This window comes from Ambystoma mexicanum, chromosome 2q, assembly GCF_040938575.1.
Source record: "Ambystoma mexicanum isolate Mex_15411 chromosome 2q, UKY_AmexF1_1, whole genome shotgun sequence".
Classification (NCBI taxonomy): domain Eukaryota; kingdom Metazoa; phylum Chordata; class Amphibia; order Caudata; family Ambystomatidae; genus Ambystoma; species Ambystoma mexicanum.
Genome location: NC_090924.1, coordinates 1,270,203,265 through 1,270,219,149, shown reverse-complemented (window position 1 = coordinate 1,270,219,149; position 15,885 = coordinate 1,270,203,265). Strand labels below are relative to the sequence as shown.

Below are 15,885 nucleotides of genomic sequence, written 5' to 3'. Positions count from 1 at the left end.
GTGCATGGAAACGGATTATTTAGTTAGCATTGAAAGCTGGAGACTGTGCATGACTATTGATTAGTTAGCTAGCATTCAACGCTAGATATTGTGCATGGGAATTGATTATGTTGCTAACATTGAAAGCTGGAGACTGTATATGGGAATTGATTATTTAGCTAGCGTTGAAAGCTGGAGACTGCATGGGATTTGAATGTTTAGCTAGCATTGAAAGCTAGAGACTGTGCATGACAACTGATTATTTAGCTAGCATTGAAAGCTAGAGACTGTGCATGACAACTGATTATTTAGCTAGCATTGAAAGCTGGAGACTGTATATGGGAATTGATTATTTAGCTAGCGTTGAAAGCTGGAGACTGCATGGGATTTGAATGTTTAGCTAGCATTGAAAGCTAGAGACTGTGCATGACAACTGATTGTTTAGCTAGCATTGAAAGCTGGAGACTGTATATGGGAATTGATTATTTAGCTAGCGTTGAAAGCTGGAGACTGCATGGGATTTGAATGTTTAGCTAGCATTGAAAGCTAGAGACTGTGCATGACAACTGATTATTTAGCTAGCATTGAAAGCTAGAGACTGTGCATGACAACTGATTATTTAGCTAGCATTGAAAGCTGGATACTGTGAATGGGAATCGATTATTTAGCTAGCATTGAAAGCTGGAGACTGCATGGGAATTGAATGTTTAGCTAGAATTAAAAGCTGGATACTGTGCATGGAAATTGACTATTTAGCTAGCATTGAAAGCTAGAGACTTGCATGGAAATTGATTATTTAGCTAGCATTGAAAGCTAGAGACTGGGCATGAAAACGGATTATTTAGCTAGCATTGAACGCTGGATACTGTGAATGGGAATCGATTATTTAGCTAGCATTGAAAGCTGGAGACTGCATGGGAATTGAATGTTTAGCTAGAATTAAAAGCTGGATACTGTGCATGGAAATTGACTATTTAGCTAGCATTGAAAGCTAGAGACTTGCATGGAAATTGATTATTTAGCTAGCATTGAAAGCTAGAGACTGGGCATGAAAACGGATTATTTAGCTAGCATTGAACGCTTGATACTGTGAATGGGAATCGATTATTTAGCTAGCATTGAAAGCTGGAGACTGCATGGGAATTGAATGTTTAGCTAGAATTAAAAGCTGGATACTGTACATGGAAATTGACTATTTAGCTAGCATTGAAAGCTAGAGACTTGCATGGAAATTGATTATTTAGCTAGCATTGAACGCTGGATACTGTGAATGGGAATCGATTATTTAGCTAGCATTGAAAGCTGGAGACTGCATGGGAATTGAATGTTTAGCTAGAATTAAAAGCTGGATACTGTGCATGGAAATTGACTATTTAGCTAGCATTGAAAGCTAGAGACTTGCATGGAAATTGATTATTTAGCTAGCATTGAACGCTGGATACTGTGAATGGGAATCGATTATTTAGCTAGCATTGAAAGCTGGAGACTGCATGGGAATTGAATGTTTAGCTAGAATTAAAAGCTGGATACTGTGCATGGAAATTGACTATTTAGCTAGCATTGAAAGCTAGAGACTGGGCATGAAAATGGATTATTTAGCTAGCATTGAACGCTGGATACTGTGAATGGGAATCGATTATTTAGCTAGCATTGAAAGCCGGAGTCTGTGAATGACTATTGATTAGTTAACTAACATTCAACTCTAGATACTGTGCATGAGAATTGATTATGTTGCTAACATTGAAAGTTAGGGACTTTGCATGGAAATTGATTATTTAGCTAGCATTGAAAGTCAGAGACTGCATGGGATTTGAATGTTTAGCTAGAATTAAAAGCTGGACAATGTGCATGAAAAATTGATTATTTAGCTAGCATTGAAAGCTAGAGACTGTGCATGGAAATTGATTATTTAGCTAGTCTTGAAAGATGGAGACTGTATATGGGAATCGGTTATTAACTACCCTTCCCTTCGTTTCTCAGGGCCGATTCACCAAAAATCTGGCATCTAAAAATGCAAATCATTTGCACATATTTGAGATAACGTGTTTTACAAAATATGCAGGTCATCTATTCACAAAGGTTACATGGGCTTTTAGTGAAGGGCAGGGCGGCAGCACAACTGCTGGCCTCCTATGTATTAGTGCTGAGCATGTTTACTTGTCATGAATGTATTCATTGGCTCCCAGTATCCGCGTCGGTGAAGATCTGCAGCCTGCTCATGTTAGTAGCCCACCGGTAGTCAGCGCTACGATCATACTTCATGATGGCGTTCCTAAAAGTGCCCAGCTGGAAGAATTGCAAACATGCATGCAACCGTACATCCACTCCCATGTTACAATGTTGGGAATATATTTCAGAAGAAGCTTTATATTTATTGCCTGACACATGCACAGAAAGGGTCAATAATGACCTATAAATGCATTGTACATGTCTCTGCAGTTGTTCAAAAAGGGTGTAGTGGCATTCTCTGGCATTCCAACAAATACTTGTGTGCATACCGTCTGCATGTTCATGGGACATGGCCATCGATAATGCACACATGTCAATTTCCTGTTTAAAATCCCTGAATCTTTTTTCATGCATAATTGTGCAATCGGATACTTTGCTTGTGCAGAACCATAATCAGTGACTGATCCCTTTTACCTTGCACAAGCATCCCTTTTACACTACTCCTAACATTTGGCTGTTGCGTAAACTCCCCTTTTTGCATCTCTGCCTCTGTGCCTCTGAAATCTAACTGAATGCTCGCTTTTGAGAACTCACTCACTAAGATGTTGTGCGCCATCGGATTACGTTTGAAAGCTGCAAACTCTACCTTTGTGTGTCCCGACAGTGCCGCATGGTGAAGATCACCATCTTGGGAGAGGAAGGGGTTCCCGTGCAGGTGGACGGAGAAGCCTGGATCCAACCACCAGGAATGATCAAGATACAACACAAGAACCGCGCCCAGATGTTAACGCGAGACCGGGTGAGTCTACGAGGATCACGCATTGTATCTCACTGTGGATATTGTATATACTTGGTATGACCCTTTCCGTGTCTTTTGTCACACTCTATGCTTCTATCTTCCACACTCCCTCTCTAACTGGAACTGCTAGTACTATTGAGTACTTGATCATTACCCGCCTCTGGACGTGCGCTTGAGCCATGCACACACAGATGCCATGCTTACCCAACCTGGCACACATCTGCTTCTCACCCACGAGCATGGACACTCCAGCACCTACCCCCACTCCCTCTTCCCCGTCTTCTCTCCCTGCACATGCACGTTCTGAATACTCACAAGGCATAGCAATTCCTCTTTATCCTCTGGTGCGGGGGTGTTGCTAGGTCTGGAAAAGAGGGGCTAAACTAATGTCGGGACTGGCGGGGCTCGGGGCTAGCTAGCATTTTGGTTGTACAGTTAAAAGACCTGGGGCTATGGCCCCCTTAGCCCCCCTTTCCCCCAGCAACGCCTCCGCTCTAGTGTATATATTGTTTTATAACCTCATGTACCCTCCTTGTTGCTCTGTGGGTGCTTTGAAACGCAATTTACTGGTTGTATAAATGCCTAATAAATGCACAGAAAAGAAAAGAAAAGGGGGCTAAATTTTTAAAGAAAAAAGTGCAAATTGCATGCAAAAGACTTGTTGCGTAATGGTGGTTGTTTTCATGCACAGGTGTGTTTTCTGCATGGAAAAGCGATCAGAGCCGGGTTTCCGGTCTGTCTTACACCCATTCATCGAAATAATTGCGAATGCAGCCTGCCATGTCCGTGCATAGTGAGAGGCATTTACATGAATCCGAATGGAATCTGCCTCATTTTCACAGGTGCAAAACCCATGCAGAACTGACTCTCACGCCCACAAAAAGAATTGAATGTGGGTGGAGATGCATGTGCATTTCCCGCACGGTTTGACGGGGGAGGCAGATGCAGGCGTTGACATCCAGCTCAGTGCAGACTATGGGGCTGATTCATGGAATTTGTGCGCACGAAAGACTGTTAACAAATGGGGATTTGCGGGCAGAGTGGCGCACAAATCCCCGTTTTTCGGCGCAAATAATTCCATGAATCAGCCCCTTGGTGTGATAATGGCATGGTTTTATATTTCTCCTCCCGGAAAATGACATACCGCTTCCCACCTCTTCCCACATCAACAGGAGCCTCTCTGTCATTCTGTAATGGCTCTGAATACAGAAGTTAGAACTCCTTAACCAGTGCTCCAGGTGGGATTGCTCCTCTGTTTCTCACTTACTGTTGCTCTGTACTAAGTCCTGCTGTTCCAGCTGTTATGGTCTGTTGCCCCGTCACTCTACCCCTCCGTTCTATGCTTCCCATTATTGCGGGTTCTCTCGTCTGCCTTGCTGTCTCCATTGCTGTATCTTTCTCTCTCTCTCTTGTCTTCCTTAGCCTCTGTCTCTGCCTTTCTCATATCATCACTCTAGCTTGCTCTCCTTTCCCTCTTTCCATGTCTTTCTCTGCCACTTGCTGTTGATCTGTCTCCTTATTGTCCCCCCTCTCAAATTATCTTTTGTTCTGCTTCTATCTCTCCCCAGGTTGCCAGGGTGTCGGTTTGTGTATGTCTCTCTTACCTATTATTTAACTCTGTTTCCTTACTCTTACTTTCTTTGTTGCTATACCTTCCATAGCTCTTTGGACTTTTTCTTTCTGTTATTGCTCTTCCTTGTGCTTTGGCATACATATGTTCTCTTTTGTTTTGTCTGTCTCATCCCACTCTGCTGCCCTGTTTCTCTTAGGATCAGAGGTGTTCACCCTCTCTTGTTCTTTTATGTGGCTATTGCTAGTGCATTATTTAAATATGCAGTGCTGGTAGTGTTTCACACGTCCTATCCATGTGCGTTATACCTAGAGGGAGGGTGGGAGATTTAAGGTAAAGTTCAGACCACACGCCCAGCCATTCCCTGCCCTCTCTCTCTCTCCTGAGACTAACACTACTAACAATATTCTCTGGGCCCTTTCATGCAAGCACACACAAACACAACCAATCTTTTAAAAATATACAAAACACATCTTTGTAATTAACACCAAAAACCTTTCATAATCACAACTGCCAAACACAACTGTTTCTGGGAGGCTCTCAAATCTTGAACACATCAAAAACAAAGAGAGAACACAATGAAATGCCATGCACTTCACTGCTAGATCGGAGCCTGTATTAAGTTTGCACTTTGCAAACTTGGACACATGATTCTGATGCAATTGAGCTGCCTTTATGCGCCAGTCTTCCAAATCAGGCTAAACAAAAATGCCAATTATAATAATATTTCCCATAGTGTTGCACAGCACACTTGTGCAAAATGCTTCCAAAGTGAGAAAAAAAACATGAATTAGCTCCCAAGTACCACAGAGAATCTAAGAATCATACAAACTTTACCAACACTAAAAGTATTTTCTATGTAGAATTATCAACAGGTTCATCCCAATTTGCTATCAGCATTGAGCTCCATGATTTATGGGGGTGCTGCCAAGAATAGGCAGCGCAACTGATACACACAGAAAAAAGAAACTTGTCATTCTCAGAGGCTTTAGGTGCGTAAAATGGCGCAATGAGCACATTTTCTGGAGGGCTGACCTTAACTGTTGAATTCTGAAGGCTCAAATATCTACATCTAACCGGTCCGTGGAGCACGGCTGCAGTTTTTTGATACCCTTTAACTAGAGAAACAATCGAGTAGTGGGACCCCAACCCATCCTTTAAAAATGATGCTTGGTGGTACAATACAGGAGAGCCAACTCGGAATGTCCTGTCTGACTGGTGGGGTTTAAGCACTCTGCAGAGGTGATGTGTATGGTCTGAAGGGCTGTGTGCTGCATGATGCGTGTGGCATGTGGGATATCTGCAGCCCTCAAGTTGCATTGAAAGTGACTGGTTATCAGCAGAGAAGACAAACCGTGGACTCACACCTGTTGCGTGAGTGCTTGTTATTCAATGTCAGTCCTGTAGAAAAGGCAAATGAACAGCCAACTTAACACGATTAACGGGATGTCCAGCGGCAGTCTCAAGCTTGCCGCTAACTTGTTCGAGTTTGCAGTTGCAGGCAACCACCGCAAGTGGCAAACTCTGCAGCTAGTGGGTTCAAGACATCCCAGAAAATCCTAGTGGCATGTTATGTTTGTGATTAACTGTGTCCATCCACTCCTTCATTGGTCAAAATAAAGAGATTGGTCAAAATAAAGAGACAGAAAAGAGTACAAGCAGAGCAGTTAAAGAATTGGCCTTTGTTCCTTCTCACATCTACATTGCTGTGCGATGTGCATCGCTTTCCACTCCTTTTTGGACAAAGAATAATTGTCTTTACTGTGCATGCACACTGCTGTCAATGTGCACCTTGATCAGTCCACGTCTTACCTCTAAAAACCTGTGACTTGTTTCATGAAGTATAGCTGTGCACCATTTAAACCTTAGTTGGGGTCACACTATTTTTGGTTTCGCATCTTGAGTGCAGCCAGTTTAATGTCACTTCTCACTCCTTCTCGAAACTAATGGTAAATTAGAACTAGACCCAAAATGGAAGCCATCCAGTGTTTGTTGTGGCGACCATGTGACAGCATATGGAGTACAGCTGCATAGCGTAGTTGCTAGGCTTCCTGTGCTTGATAGCTCTCTTTCCTTTTTCCCTGTGTAGGCATTCGAGAACACACTCAAATCATGGCACGACAAGAGGAAAGGGGACACCTACCACCCCAACCACCGTCCCAGGCTGAACTCACAGCAGTCAATGGAGTACGTGACTGAGGAGGAGTACAATCAGCTCCATCAGTTTGCCCAGGCTGCCGAAACCCTGATCAGCAGGTACAGTAGGCCTCTATCACCACACCTGTTGCCTAATTTGAGCTATTTCTGGTAATGATCATTCAAATGTAACATTGTCAGATGCCAGAGTGTGCGGCAATGCTTGAAGACCAAGAGTGAACCTTCTCGATGTTCTTTGCTTGACTGCAGAATTCACGAGACGGCCAAAACCCAGAAGACGATGGAGCAAGAGCTGGCGCATGCCGTGAACTGCAGCTCAATGGTACTCAACGAAGCCTTCATCAACAGAGCCAACAACTCACAGGAGGTAAGGGCATTCACATGAATGGGGATCACAAAAAGGCTTTCCCAGGGGGTGACATGAACCAAAGGTTTACTTTTAATTCAGTGCTTACAATATGTATAAAGAACAAACTTAGCCACAAGGTCGCCGTAACATAATAGACCGGGAGTCAAGAACATACATGAGAAAATAGGCATTCTTACAACTGTTAAATTTGTAAGAAGAACTGAGTGCTAGTAAGATATTGTTGGCCAAATGCTTAGTGTTTGGAAACTGTTTTGACACAATTGTAATGGGTAAAATCGAACGAAAGTGGTCCTTTTACCCAATCTGGATATATTGTATGGAATTTGCGGAAGTAGCAGGCCTCGAGCAGATCCTCTGATGAACTGGCTTGCCGTCTTCTCCAAAGGCAATACAGACTCTCTCCATCTCAAAGAACAGGGCCTATACCCAAGCCCGCATCTCTGCGGCCACTAACAACAACGCTGAACTTTTCAAAATCTGCAAGGAACTCGCCAACCCTACTGCAGTCTCCACTTCTCCTCTGCCTTCACTGGGACTCTGCACTTCTCTCGCCTCCCACTTCATTTCTAAAACTCAGGACATCTTCTCCTCACTCTCCTCTACTCCTCACCCTTCTCCCTTGCCCGCTCTAAGGCCTCCATTTGGCCCCCTTCCACCTCCCCTCCTACTCTCCTCTTTTTCTCCCATAACACCTAATGTGGTTTCTAGACAAGTCCACTCTATGAAGGTCTCATCCAAACAGGTGCTCCCCTGCTCCTCCAGAGCTATTAAGGACAACATTGTCTCCCTTCCTCCAGCCTTGGCCGATTTCTGCAATCACTCCTTTGACACTGGATCCTTCCTCCTTACTCCTCAAGCACTCTCTTGTGCACCCTCTCCTCAAAAAGCCTTCTGCCGACCGTTCCTGTCTTGCAAACTACCACCCTATCGCCATTACCCCCTTCCTGGGCCAACTTTAGGAGAATCTGGCCATCTCCCAGCTCACCCACCACACTGAATCAGTTGTTGTCACCACAACCATCAGTCTGGCGGCAGAGCTGCCAGAGGCACGGAAACTGCTCTCCTGAACACCTGTGAAGACCTGCACTCTAATCTTGATTCCAGCTCTCCTTCCATTCTCATCTTTCTTGACCTTCCCTCTGCCTTTGATACTGTCAATCATGCCACCCTGATAAATCGGCTCTGTGCGTGATACCCTTGGCATCACGGACCTGGCTCTGGACTGGTTGACCTCCTTCCTCTCTGACCGACTGTCCCACGTTCAACTGGGCCCTTTTCTCTCCACAATCTCACTCTGCACCTACTGAGTCCTTCAGGGCTCTATCCTCTCACCTTGGCTTTTCAACATCTACCTGGCTCCTCTAGCCCAATTGATCTCCACCTTCTCTCCGAACTTCCAGTGGTATGCGGATGACACGCAGCTCTCCTTCAAGCTTCCCTCCTCTGCCGCCTCTTCCTCTCGCATTCCTGACTGCCTGTCTGCTACTCGGGCATGGTGATCTGCTAGCGATCCCTGCCTTACTACCAGTAAAACAGCGATCCTGCTCATTGGTACCCCTGCTCCCCCTTTCCCTCCCACATTCTGGCTGCCGTCCATGGCCCTCCTCCCCACACCCTCCTGTGAGGCAAAAAACCTTTAGTGTCATCTTCGACTCCTCTCACTCCTTCTCTCCTCACATCACATCACACCTTGCCAAGAAGGCCCACGTTCAGCTTCACCTCCTCAGAGGCATTCTCCCTTTCCTCACCTTCCCTCAGAAACTGAGTATATCCAGAGCTCTGGTCCTCTCCAGGCTGGACTTCTGCAACAGCCTCTTCCTTAATCTGCCTAACCCCCCCCTTCGCCCCCTTCAACTAATCCACAATAGGACTGCAAGACTTATTCTTGGCTTTAAGCCAAGGGACTGCATCCCTACAGCCCTAAAATCTCTCCACTGGCTCCCGGTTGCTGCGAGGATCAAGATCAAGACCCGCTGCCCCACCCACTAGGCTTTCTGGGGCCTGGAACCCCTTTACATCCAACTCTCTCTTCCTAAATTCCTCCCTGCTAGAGCCCTTCAGTCTAATAGCTCTAACTCTCTGCAGATCAGATGCATTTCCAGGCAGAGAATGGGGGGTAGATCTCTCTACTCTGCAGGTGCCACCCTCTGGAATGGCCTCCCTGCCCCTCTCAAGCTTGAGCCGGATCCCCTTAACTACCTTTTCACCTTTTCTCCTCTTCCTTCCCTCTCTCCCTCCCTTGCTAATGTTCCAGTCTGCTTCTTGACTGACTGCCTGGTTCCTTCAGAGTCTTCAGGACACCAGCCCCCACCCCCATTCCAGTCTACCACTGTACTTGGTACCTCTGGATCCCCTCCCTCCAACCTGCATGTGCCCTTCTGGGCCCCTCCTCCTGCACTTGCCTAGCTGGCCCTCCACCCTTGTAGCCCTTGCAGCCTCTTACCTCACACTTAACTTGGTGGCCTTCCTCCCTCTGCACTCTCTGCTTTCCCCTGGCTCTGTCCACCTCGCCTCCCTTGGCACTCGCTTTTTTCTCATTGGCACTTCTGCCCCGACCAGCACAACTCCCTTCCCCTCGCCCCTGCACTTCTCTTACTGCAGTTGCACTTTCCGAATGTCACAAGGTCTAGTAGGATCGTTTTTGTTTTGTCCTCCCTGTTCCCCCATCGTCTTGTCTTTTTTGAGCCTCGAAACACTCTGTGTATAGGCGCATTATAAATACCCAATAAAATAAATAGTCATCTCCAAAATGTTGCTTCGTTGCTCCTTTTACGAAATAGTTTCTTCACTTTGATATTTGGTATAACATCGCCCACAGAAACAATGTTCTGCGTGGTACATGTCTACTCACACTGCAAAATGTAGGCATTTCTTCTGCTCTTTTTATGGAAATGAATCCTGCACTAATGCAATTGTTAAATGATTTTGCTGTTTTATAAATTGTTGCAATGAATTCATCTTTATTGACTCAGGTCGTAGCCGCACCTGTCATTATGGGTTTGTAGACCATGTTCAAGCATGAGGACATTGATCAGAAATGCCTGGTACCGCCAAGGGTGGGGACTATATAGTTCTTTCATATCCGGAGGTCATACATTTTGTAGTAAAGCCTCTACATGCCTATGAAACAACCAGGTTAGTGTTCTCTGCCCCCTGAGGTATGCCCTCTCTACTTTTGGTATTTACATTAACATGGGGTGCCATGGGGCTGTTGATAATATGTAAACCCGCCTGTGCGGCTGTGGGGAACTGGGTGCAGGAACATATGCACAGCCTGTGTATAGTAAAAAAATAAATATTAAGTACAAATAAATAAATGGTTAAATATTATGTGTTATTTGATAGCACTGCTTAGGGTTTATCTTTCATATTATTTTTCAGGATACATAGTAATGCTAATGTGGTTGGGTTGTAATTCTTAAAAGCTTGGTCCTACTCTTGTTATCTTGTAGGGAAGTGACCGCAAATATTGATTTTGCCCAGAATCTATCTGCATCTATGTATTGCAAGATGTCTGTTCAAACAAAATTACACACAATATCATTTTCTAAAACATGGTCATAGGTAATTAACAAATTAATCTTTTGTTGCACGCATAATACCAGAGACCAGTCTCTACGTAAATACATTTCTTCACAAACCTTTCCTGCGTCCTTTTGCCTGCCACTTCGATAGATGGCCTTGCCATCCTTTTTCGACTCCATGGGGCCTCATTACGACTTTGGAGGCAGCCATGCCCTTAGTAAGGGCATGGCTGCCTCCAAAATCGTGCCTGGGTCCGGGTTCCCTGAATGGGGAAATACCGGACCATTCCAACTTTGGAGGGCCCGGTATTTCCTCCTTCAGGGAACCTGGGAATGGGGAGGGAGCAAACAACGGGCCCGTTAATAACGGGCCCGTTGTTAGCTCACTGGTCCCCTCGCGGGACCCGCTCTGGACGTCTGGTGAAACAAGACGTCCAGAGCGGGTCCTGCGAGGGAACCTCGTAATAGGGCGGAATGGGATTAACGGCGCCGGCACCATTACCGGCGCCGTTAATCCCATTCCGCCCATCTCGTAATGAGACCCAATGTCTAAGTTGCGAATTGCCCACCAATGCAAGGTCATCCCTATTGGTGCCAACCCTTCTCTGGACCTCCAGAGAATCATGTCACCTCACCTACCCACAAGCATCGGAGTGGGTGGTGCACAACATTGTCCCACCCTTGAGCCTGCACACCTATTGGTTTTCAGGATAACCACTCAATATAGAAACGTCTCCCCATTGTAGTTCATTGCATGCACATTTCTCTCACGAATATTCATGGTGGAGAAGATCCTGACTACCTGCCCTGCTTGTGTTGTGACCATCGAGGACAAGGCAACATCCCTTTTGCCCAATTCATTGCCCCCCCCATGGTACCTTACTACCCCTATCTCTTCATTGTTTTTTACTTAAATCAAAGCTCTTTGCCATCGGCAGGAATACCATTTGCCAGTTGTTGGACCCTGATTTCTCCTAATTTACAACTTTGAATGTTATAGTCTTGGATCACTGGGCTTATTGCTGTTACTACCCTGTCCCGCAAGACATGGGTCCTAAGAACATTGTTTTTCTGTTCTGAAACGCTCCGGTGTTTCGGAACAGAATAAAAAAAGAAAAAGTGCCCGCCGGGGAAGGGGAAACGAGGTCTCAGTTTTCTCTTTCCTTGGCGGACATTCAAAAAATAGGAAATATGTAAACAACAAAAAGGCCGCCATGGAAAGGAGAGAAGGGACTATGTGTAATCCCTTCTTCCTTTCCATGATGGCCTGTCGCAGATCAGGAGCGGACGCACTGGGACAGGAGTGTTCCCAGCGTGTCTGCTCCCGAAATTGAGCAAAAAGAAGGTAAGTGGGGTTGGGAGGGGATTGTTTGGATTGGTGGCTGGGGGGAGGGAAATCACTTACCTGAATCCCCGGCGGGGGAAGATGGCAGCCTCCAGCCATGTGGTGGCTCGGAGCAGGGATTACCCCGTTCCGAGCCACCTCATTGGCTGAGGGGCTGCCACACACCCCCCCTAACCTCCGCCAGGGACAAAGGAAAGGAACGTCGGAAGAGGGATTCCCGGTTAGATAAATCCCTGGCAAAGGCCAATCAGATTTATTGTTACAATCTGATTGACCCTCGCCGGGTACTAATTCTAATTATTACATAATCCATTGATTAGAATAATGACATTCTTCACTCCAAGCATTCTGGCTAACTTCTCCTTTGATTTGTTTCCTTCTAACTGCATTAAATAGTTTCTGAGCAGAAACGTGGCCGTGGACGTAGCAGTGAGTGTTAAGGCGCTGTACACGGAAACGAAAGCCTTTCTGGAAGGCAAACTGGTGAGTGGACTTGAGTTAGCGGGCCTTTTGATATTGATGTGTTCTAACTCTTTGTTATGTCCACTGGAGGATGGCTCTTCTGTTGGCAAACCTAAACCCTTGACCCCCTGCCTTTTTTTTCTTACTTATAGTTTTATTTTTCGAGAAACGTATTGTACCTCTACACATTCATCGTGGACCGATAGTTCCAGAGATGTGGTTTCTAAAAACAAAAATGCAGTTACTGAAAAAAGAATAAAAATTCCTAAATGTAAATAAATGCGAAGAGCGGGAACCATGAAACCATTTTCTACAAACTGGGCGGGGACAACCTTTTTGTTTTACTACATTTTCCCTGTGTTCCTGCCAGAGATTTGAACATTCAAATAATAGTTTTTAGCCCTTAATCATAATCTGGCTTTGCTATTACAAAATTGCAGATACATGACCCCGGCTGTAGAGATATTTCGAAGTAACAATCTCCAGAGAATAATGTAGACTGAAAAGGAAGAGGTAAAAGTAACTAATTTGACATTGAAAGTAATGTGAAAAGCAAAAACAAAGACATTTTAAATAGCAAAGGGAAAAATAACTAAAGGTTGTATTTGACTTGTTTTCTCTAGTATGTGAATTTCTGTCCAAATATCTAAGCTTGTTTCAAAAATGGGTTTTTAGTTTATTACTGAGTTTATACTGCAAGGTGAACACCGAGACCCTGCCCTCCCAACACAATTCAGCATCCCTTCATTTGCACTTACCGATTCCCATCCATGAATGGATTCCTCCAGAAAAGGAACCCCAAATTCTGCACTGCCAAGCACCCCTCATTCACCATAAACATATTTCTCTTTGCTAGAAATATTTTTCTGTTCTTTTGATCTGTCTTATGTTTTTGTCTTACATGTTAAAGTGTATTTTTGTTTTCTCTGTAACTTAGTTATTGTCAGTAAAGTTTTTTTAACCTCCTTGTTTTCATTAGACTTTATTTCTAGAGAGGTATTTTAACTGTCTCCCATAGAGATATCAAAGTTCAGGCCCACGAGTGTGATATTTAGACTAGATTATTGCATTTTACCATACAAGGGAGATATGCATTCCTCCTTTTCCAATGATCACTAACACAGTCGCTGCGATCATTCTTTGCCCTTTCCACTAGCCCTCCCTGGGACAATCTCTCCCAGGCAAATATAAGTGGACCTTTGCAGCCAAGCTTAGAAGAACCTGAATGGGATCAAAGAAACTACCCTGTGGTGTCCAAGCCATTGTTCATGACTTTGCAGGACCATGGGCATAAACATAGAAGCAGGACTAGGCCATCATGAAAATAGATAATTGAGGAAGGTCATGCCCACTACTTTCAACAGAGATTGAAACATTTAATATTTATACTAAGACAATCATTTTGACAATAAGAACCTCCTCTTTTCGTGGTCTCTTAGATTCTTAGGGTCTGATTCATGCAACATTTTCCTATGGGATTGCGCCATTATAAAACACTTCCATGAATCTGGCCCTTAGTCTTTCCAGTCACCTTTTATATTCGCCCAGGCCATTGGTAGCACTTTTGGAAGAGCCTTTGTAGTGTATCACTATTCTGCTGGATGGAGCTCTCACTGTAGATTGGACAAATGCCCACATGTGTCAATAGATAATTCTACAAACAATAAGTGCAAAGAATGGGTGTTGTCATCTTTAGTTTAAGGATATTGCCCCTTATTGCTCCTTTTCCTGACTCTCTCTCTAGCAGTTGGACTCCCCACTGGAGGAGGAAGGGCTGCAGTGTTCACTCAATACCATCGGGCAAGATCTGAAGAAGCTGGCAGACATCCACTGGATGACAGACATCATCAATTCATCAGAGGAGGTGAGTTCAGGAGAGGGTTAGGGGTGGCTTTGCAAATTCATACATTACATGTCCTGTTAATTGACTTAGACTACCTTCTACCCATACCTGTGTAACCCACATTTCTGAGGGTCACTATGTAAATGTGCCTTTTCTCTTTCCTCACCAACCAATTATTTCACCCATATCTCTTTCCTCCCATCAAGAATAATATTTCAAAGAGGTGCAAACCAGTGCTAGCATTCAGAAAGATATCAGGAATTATTTTCTTCAGCGAAACATCATTGAGAACTGTCAGAATTCCATCAAATCAATTTCAAATGGGTGTATTGTAAATGACTGAAACAATTTAAGGAAATTGCAACAGAACAAAGTGAATCTTTCAGAACTTAGCGAGTTTGTGGCGAATTGAGACCAATCTAACCTAGTAAAGATCCTCCCACCCATTTTCAGCACACTTGACAGTTCCCACCCAGCACTAAGTGGTAAGCTCAAGCCAATGCGAGAAAGCACTTCCGCCACGAACACAGTGGGTATCGTTCTCTCACCCATGAGGTCAATCTAGTCTGGTGGTTTTCAGATACAATGCCCAAGAGTGCTTACTAGGCCAAGTAGTCTCCCCCACATGTGCAATCTCATTGTCAACCCACACCGACTCTAGAGAATGGAAGGGAGGTTGCAGAAGCAAGTCACATGTCAGATTTCGACCAGTCAGGTTCTGTGTAGGTGAAACCTGCTCACCAACACATCCCTATAGTAGAAATGGGTTCATACAATGGAATTGGACAATCAGTCTTGGTACAGAGATAACTGAGAGCGCACATTAACTATACTCAGTGTTTCTTGAGATGTAGGCTACTAGGCACTTGCCACACAATGGTGTGGTGACTGTAGAGAAACCCCTCAACGCTCACACCAGAATAAATGCAACCACTAGGGAAAAAGGCACAGCAGACCTCTTGCAAGGAGAACAAGGTTTATTTCCACAAAAATAAAGCTGTGCCAGTAAAGTTCTCTACTGTCACGGAACGTTCTGGCAAAATTAGTACAAGCAACACTTTGTGAAGGCACAAAGCATCATCAATGATGTAAATTACATAATGTACCAATCCAAATGGCTGGTTGGTTGAGACCCTATAGATAGGCTACCTGCACCATAAGGGATGCCAGGCCATTGGTCCCAGGCCATTGGTCCCAGGCCCTTGAGCTCCTCCTTGCGCATCATCATCAGCCATGAAGCTACAATTAATTGGTGATTATGTGAAGAAAAACAATGCAGGGTCTATCTCCAACCTCATGTGCACACGGTACTGCAGACAAGGGCTAAGAGGATACTTCGAGGTCATTGCATCGCACACACTAACTCGATACCAGACAGGGCAGCGCCCATTTAAAGCTTCCCACCCTCGTTTTGATTATGTTATTATACCCTTCCCGGCACCTTGCAGCAAAAATCACGTGACCTATGGTGAAGGCAATTGATCCCTGTTTCAGATCTTTTCTGATCGATCGGGGGTTTAACAGTTTTATAGTCGGTGGTCTGGGTTTGACTGGTACCTTAGAATGCTTGGGGTCTTGGGGTGGGGACACCTGAGTGCTATTACTTAGAGCTGGGACATGCCCTCCTTCTCGTGGGATCGCTTTTCGCAGAGAGCTCTCAACCCCCT

The 15,885-nt window shown here is 44.7% G+C and overlaps 1 protein-coding gene across 7 annotated transcripts in view; it reads left to right on the top strand.

Annotated features, from left to right (window-relative positions):
* The window catches only part of LOC138570086 (diacylglycerol kinase delta-like), a 1,083,011-nt gene that overhangs the window by 1,034,997 nt on the left and 32,129 nt on the right, over positions 1-15,885 (top strand). For 6 of the 7 annotated variants that reach the window (XM_069648673.1, XM_069648678.1, XM_069648672.1 and 3 more), the window contains 5 exons: positions 2,813-2,947; positions 6,607-6,773; positions 6,924-7,041; positions 12,310-12,396; positions 14,120-14,239. In XM_069648673.1, coding sequence (XP_069504774.1) covers positions 2,813-2,947; positions 6,607-6,773; positions 6,924-7,041; positions 12,310-12,396; positions 14,120-14,239 — 627 coding nt within the window. The remainder of the gene's footprint in view (positions 1-2,812; positions 2,948-6,606; positions 6,774-6,923; positions 7,042-12,309; positions 12,397-14,119; positions 14,240-15,885) is intronic. The other variant, XM_069648675.1, reaches the window with a different exon arrangement.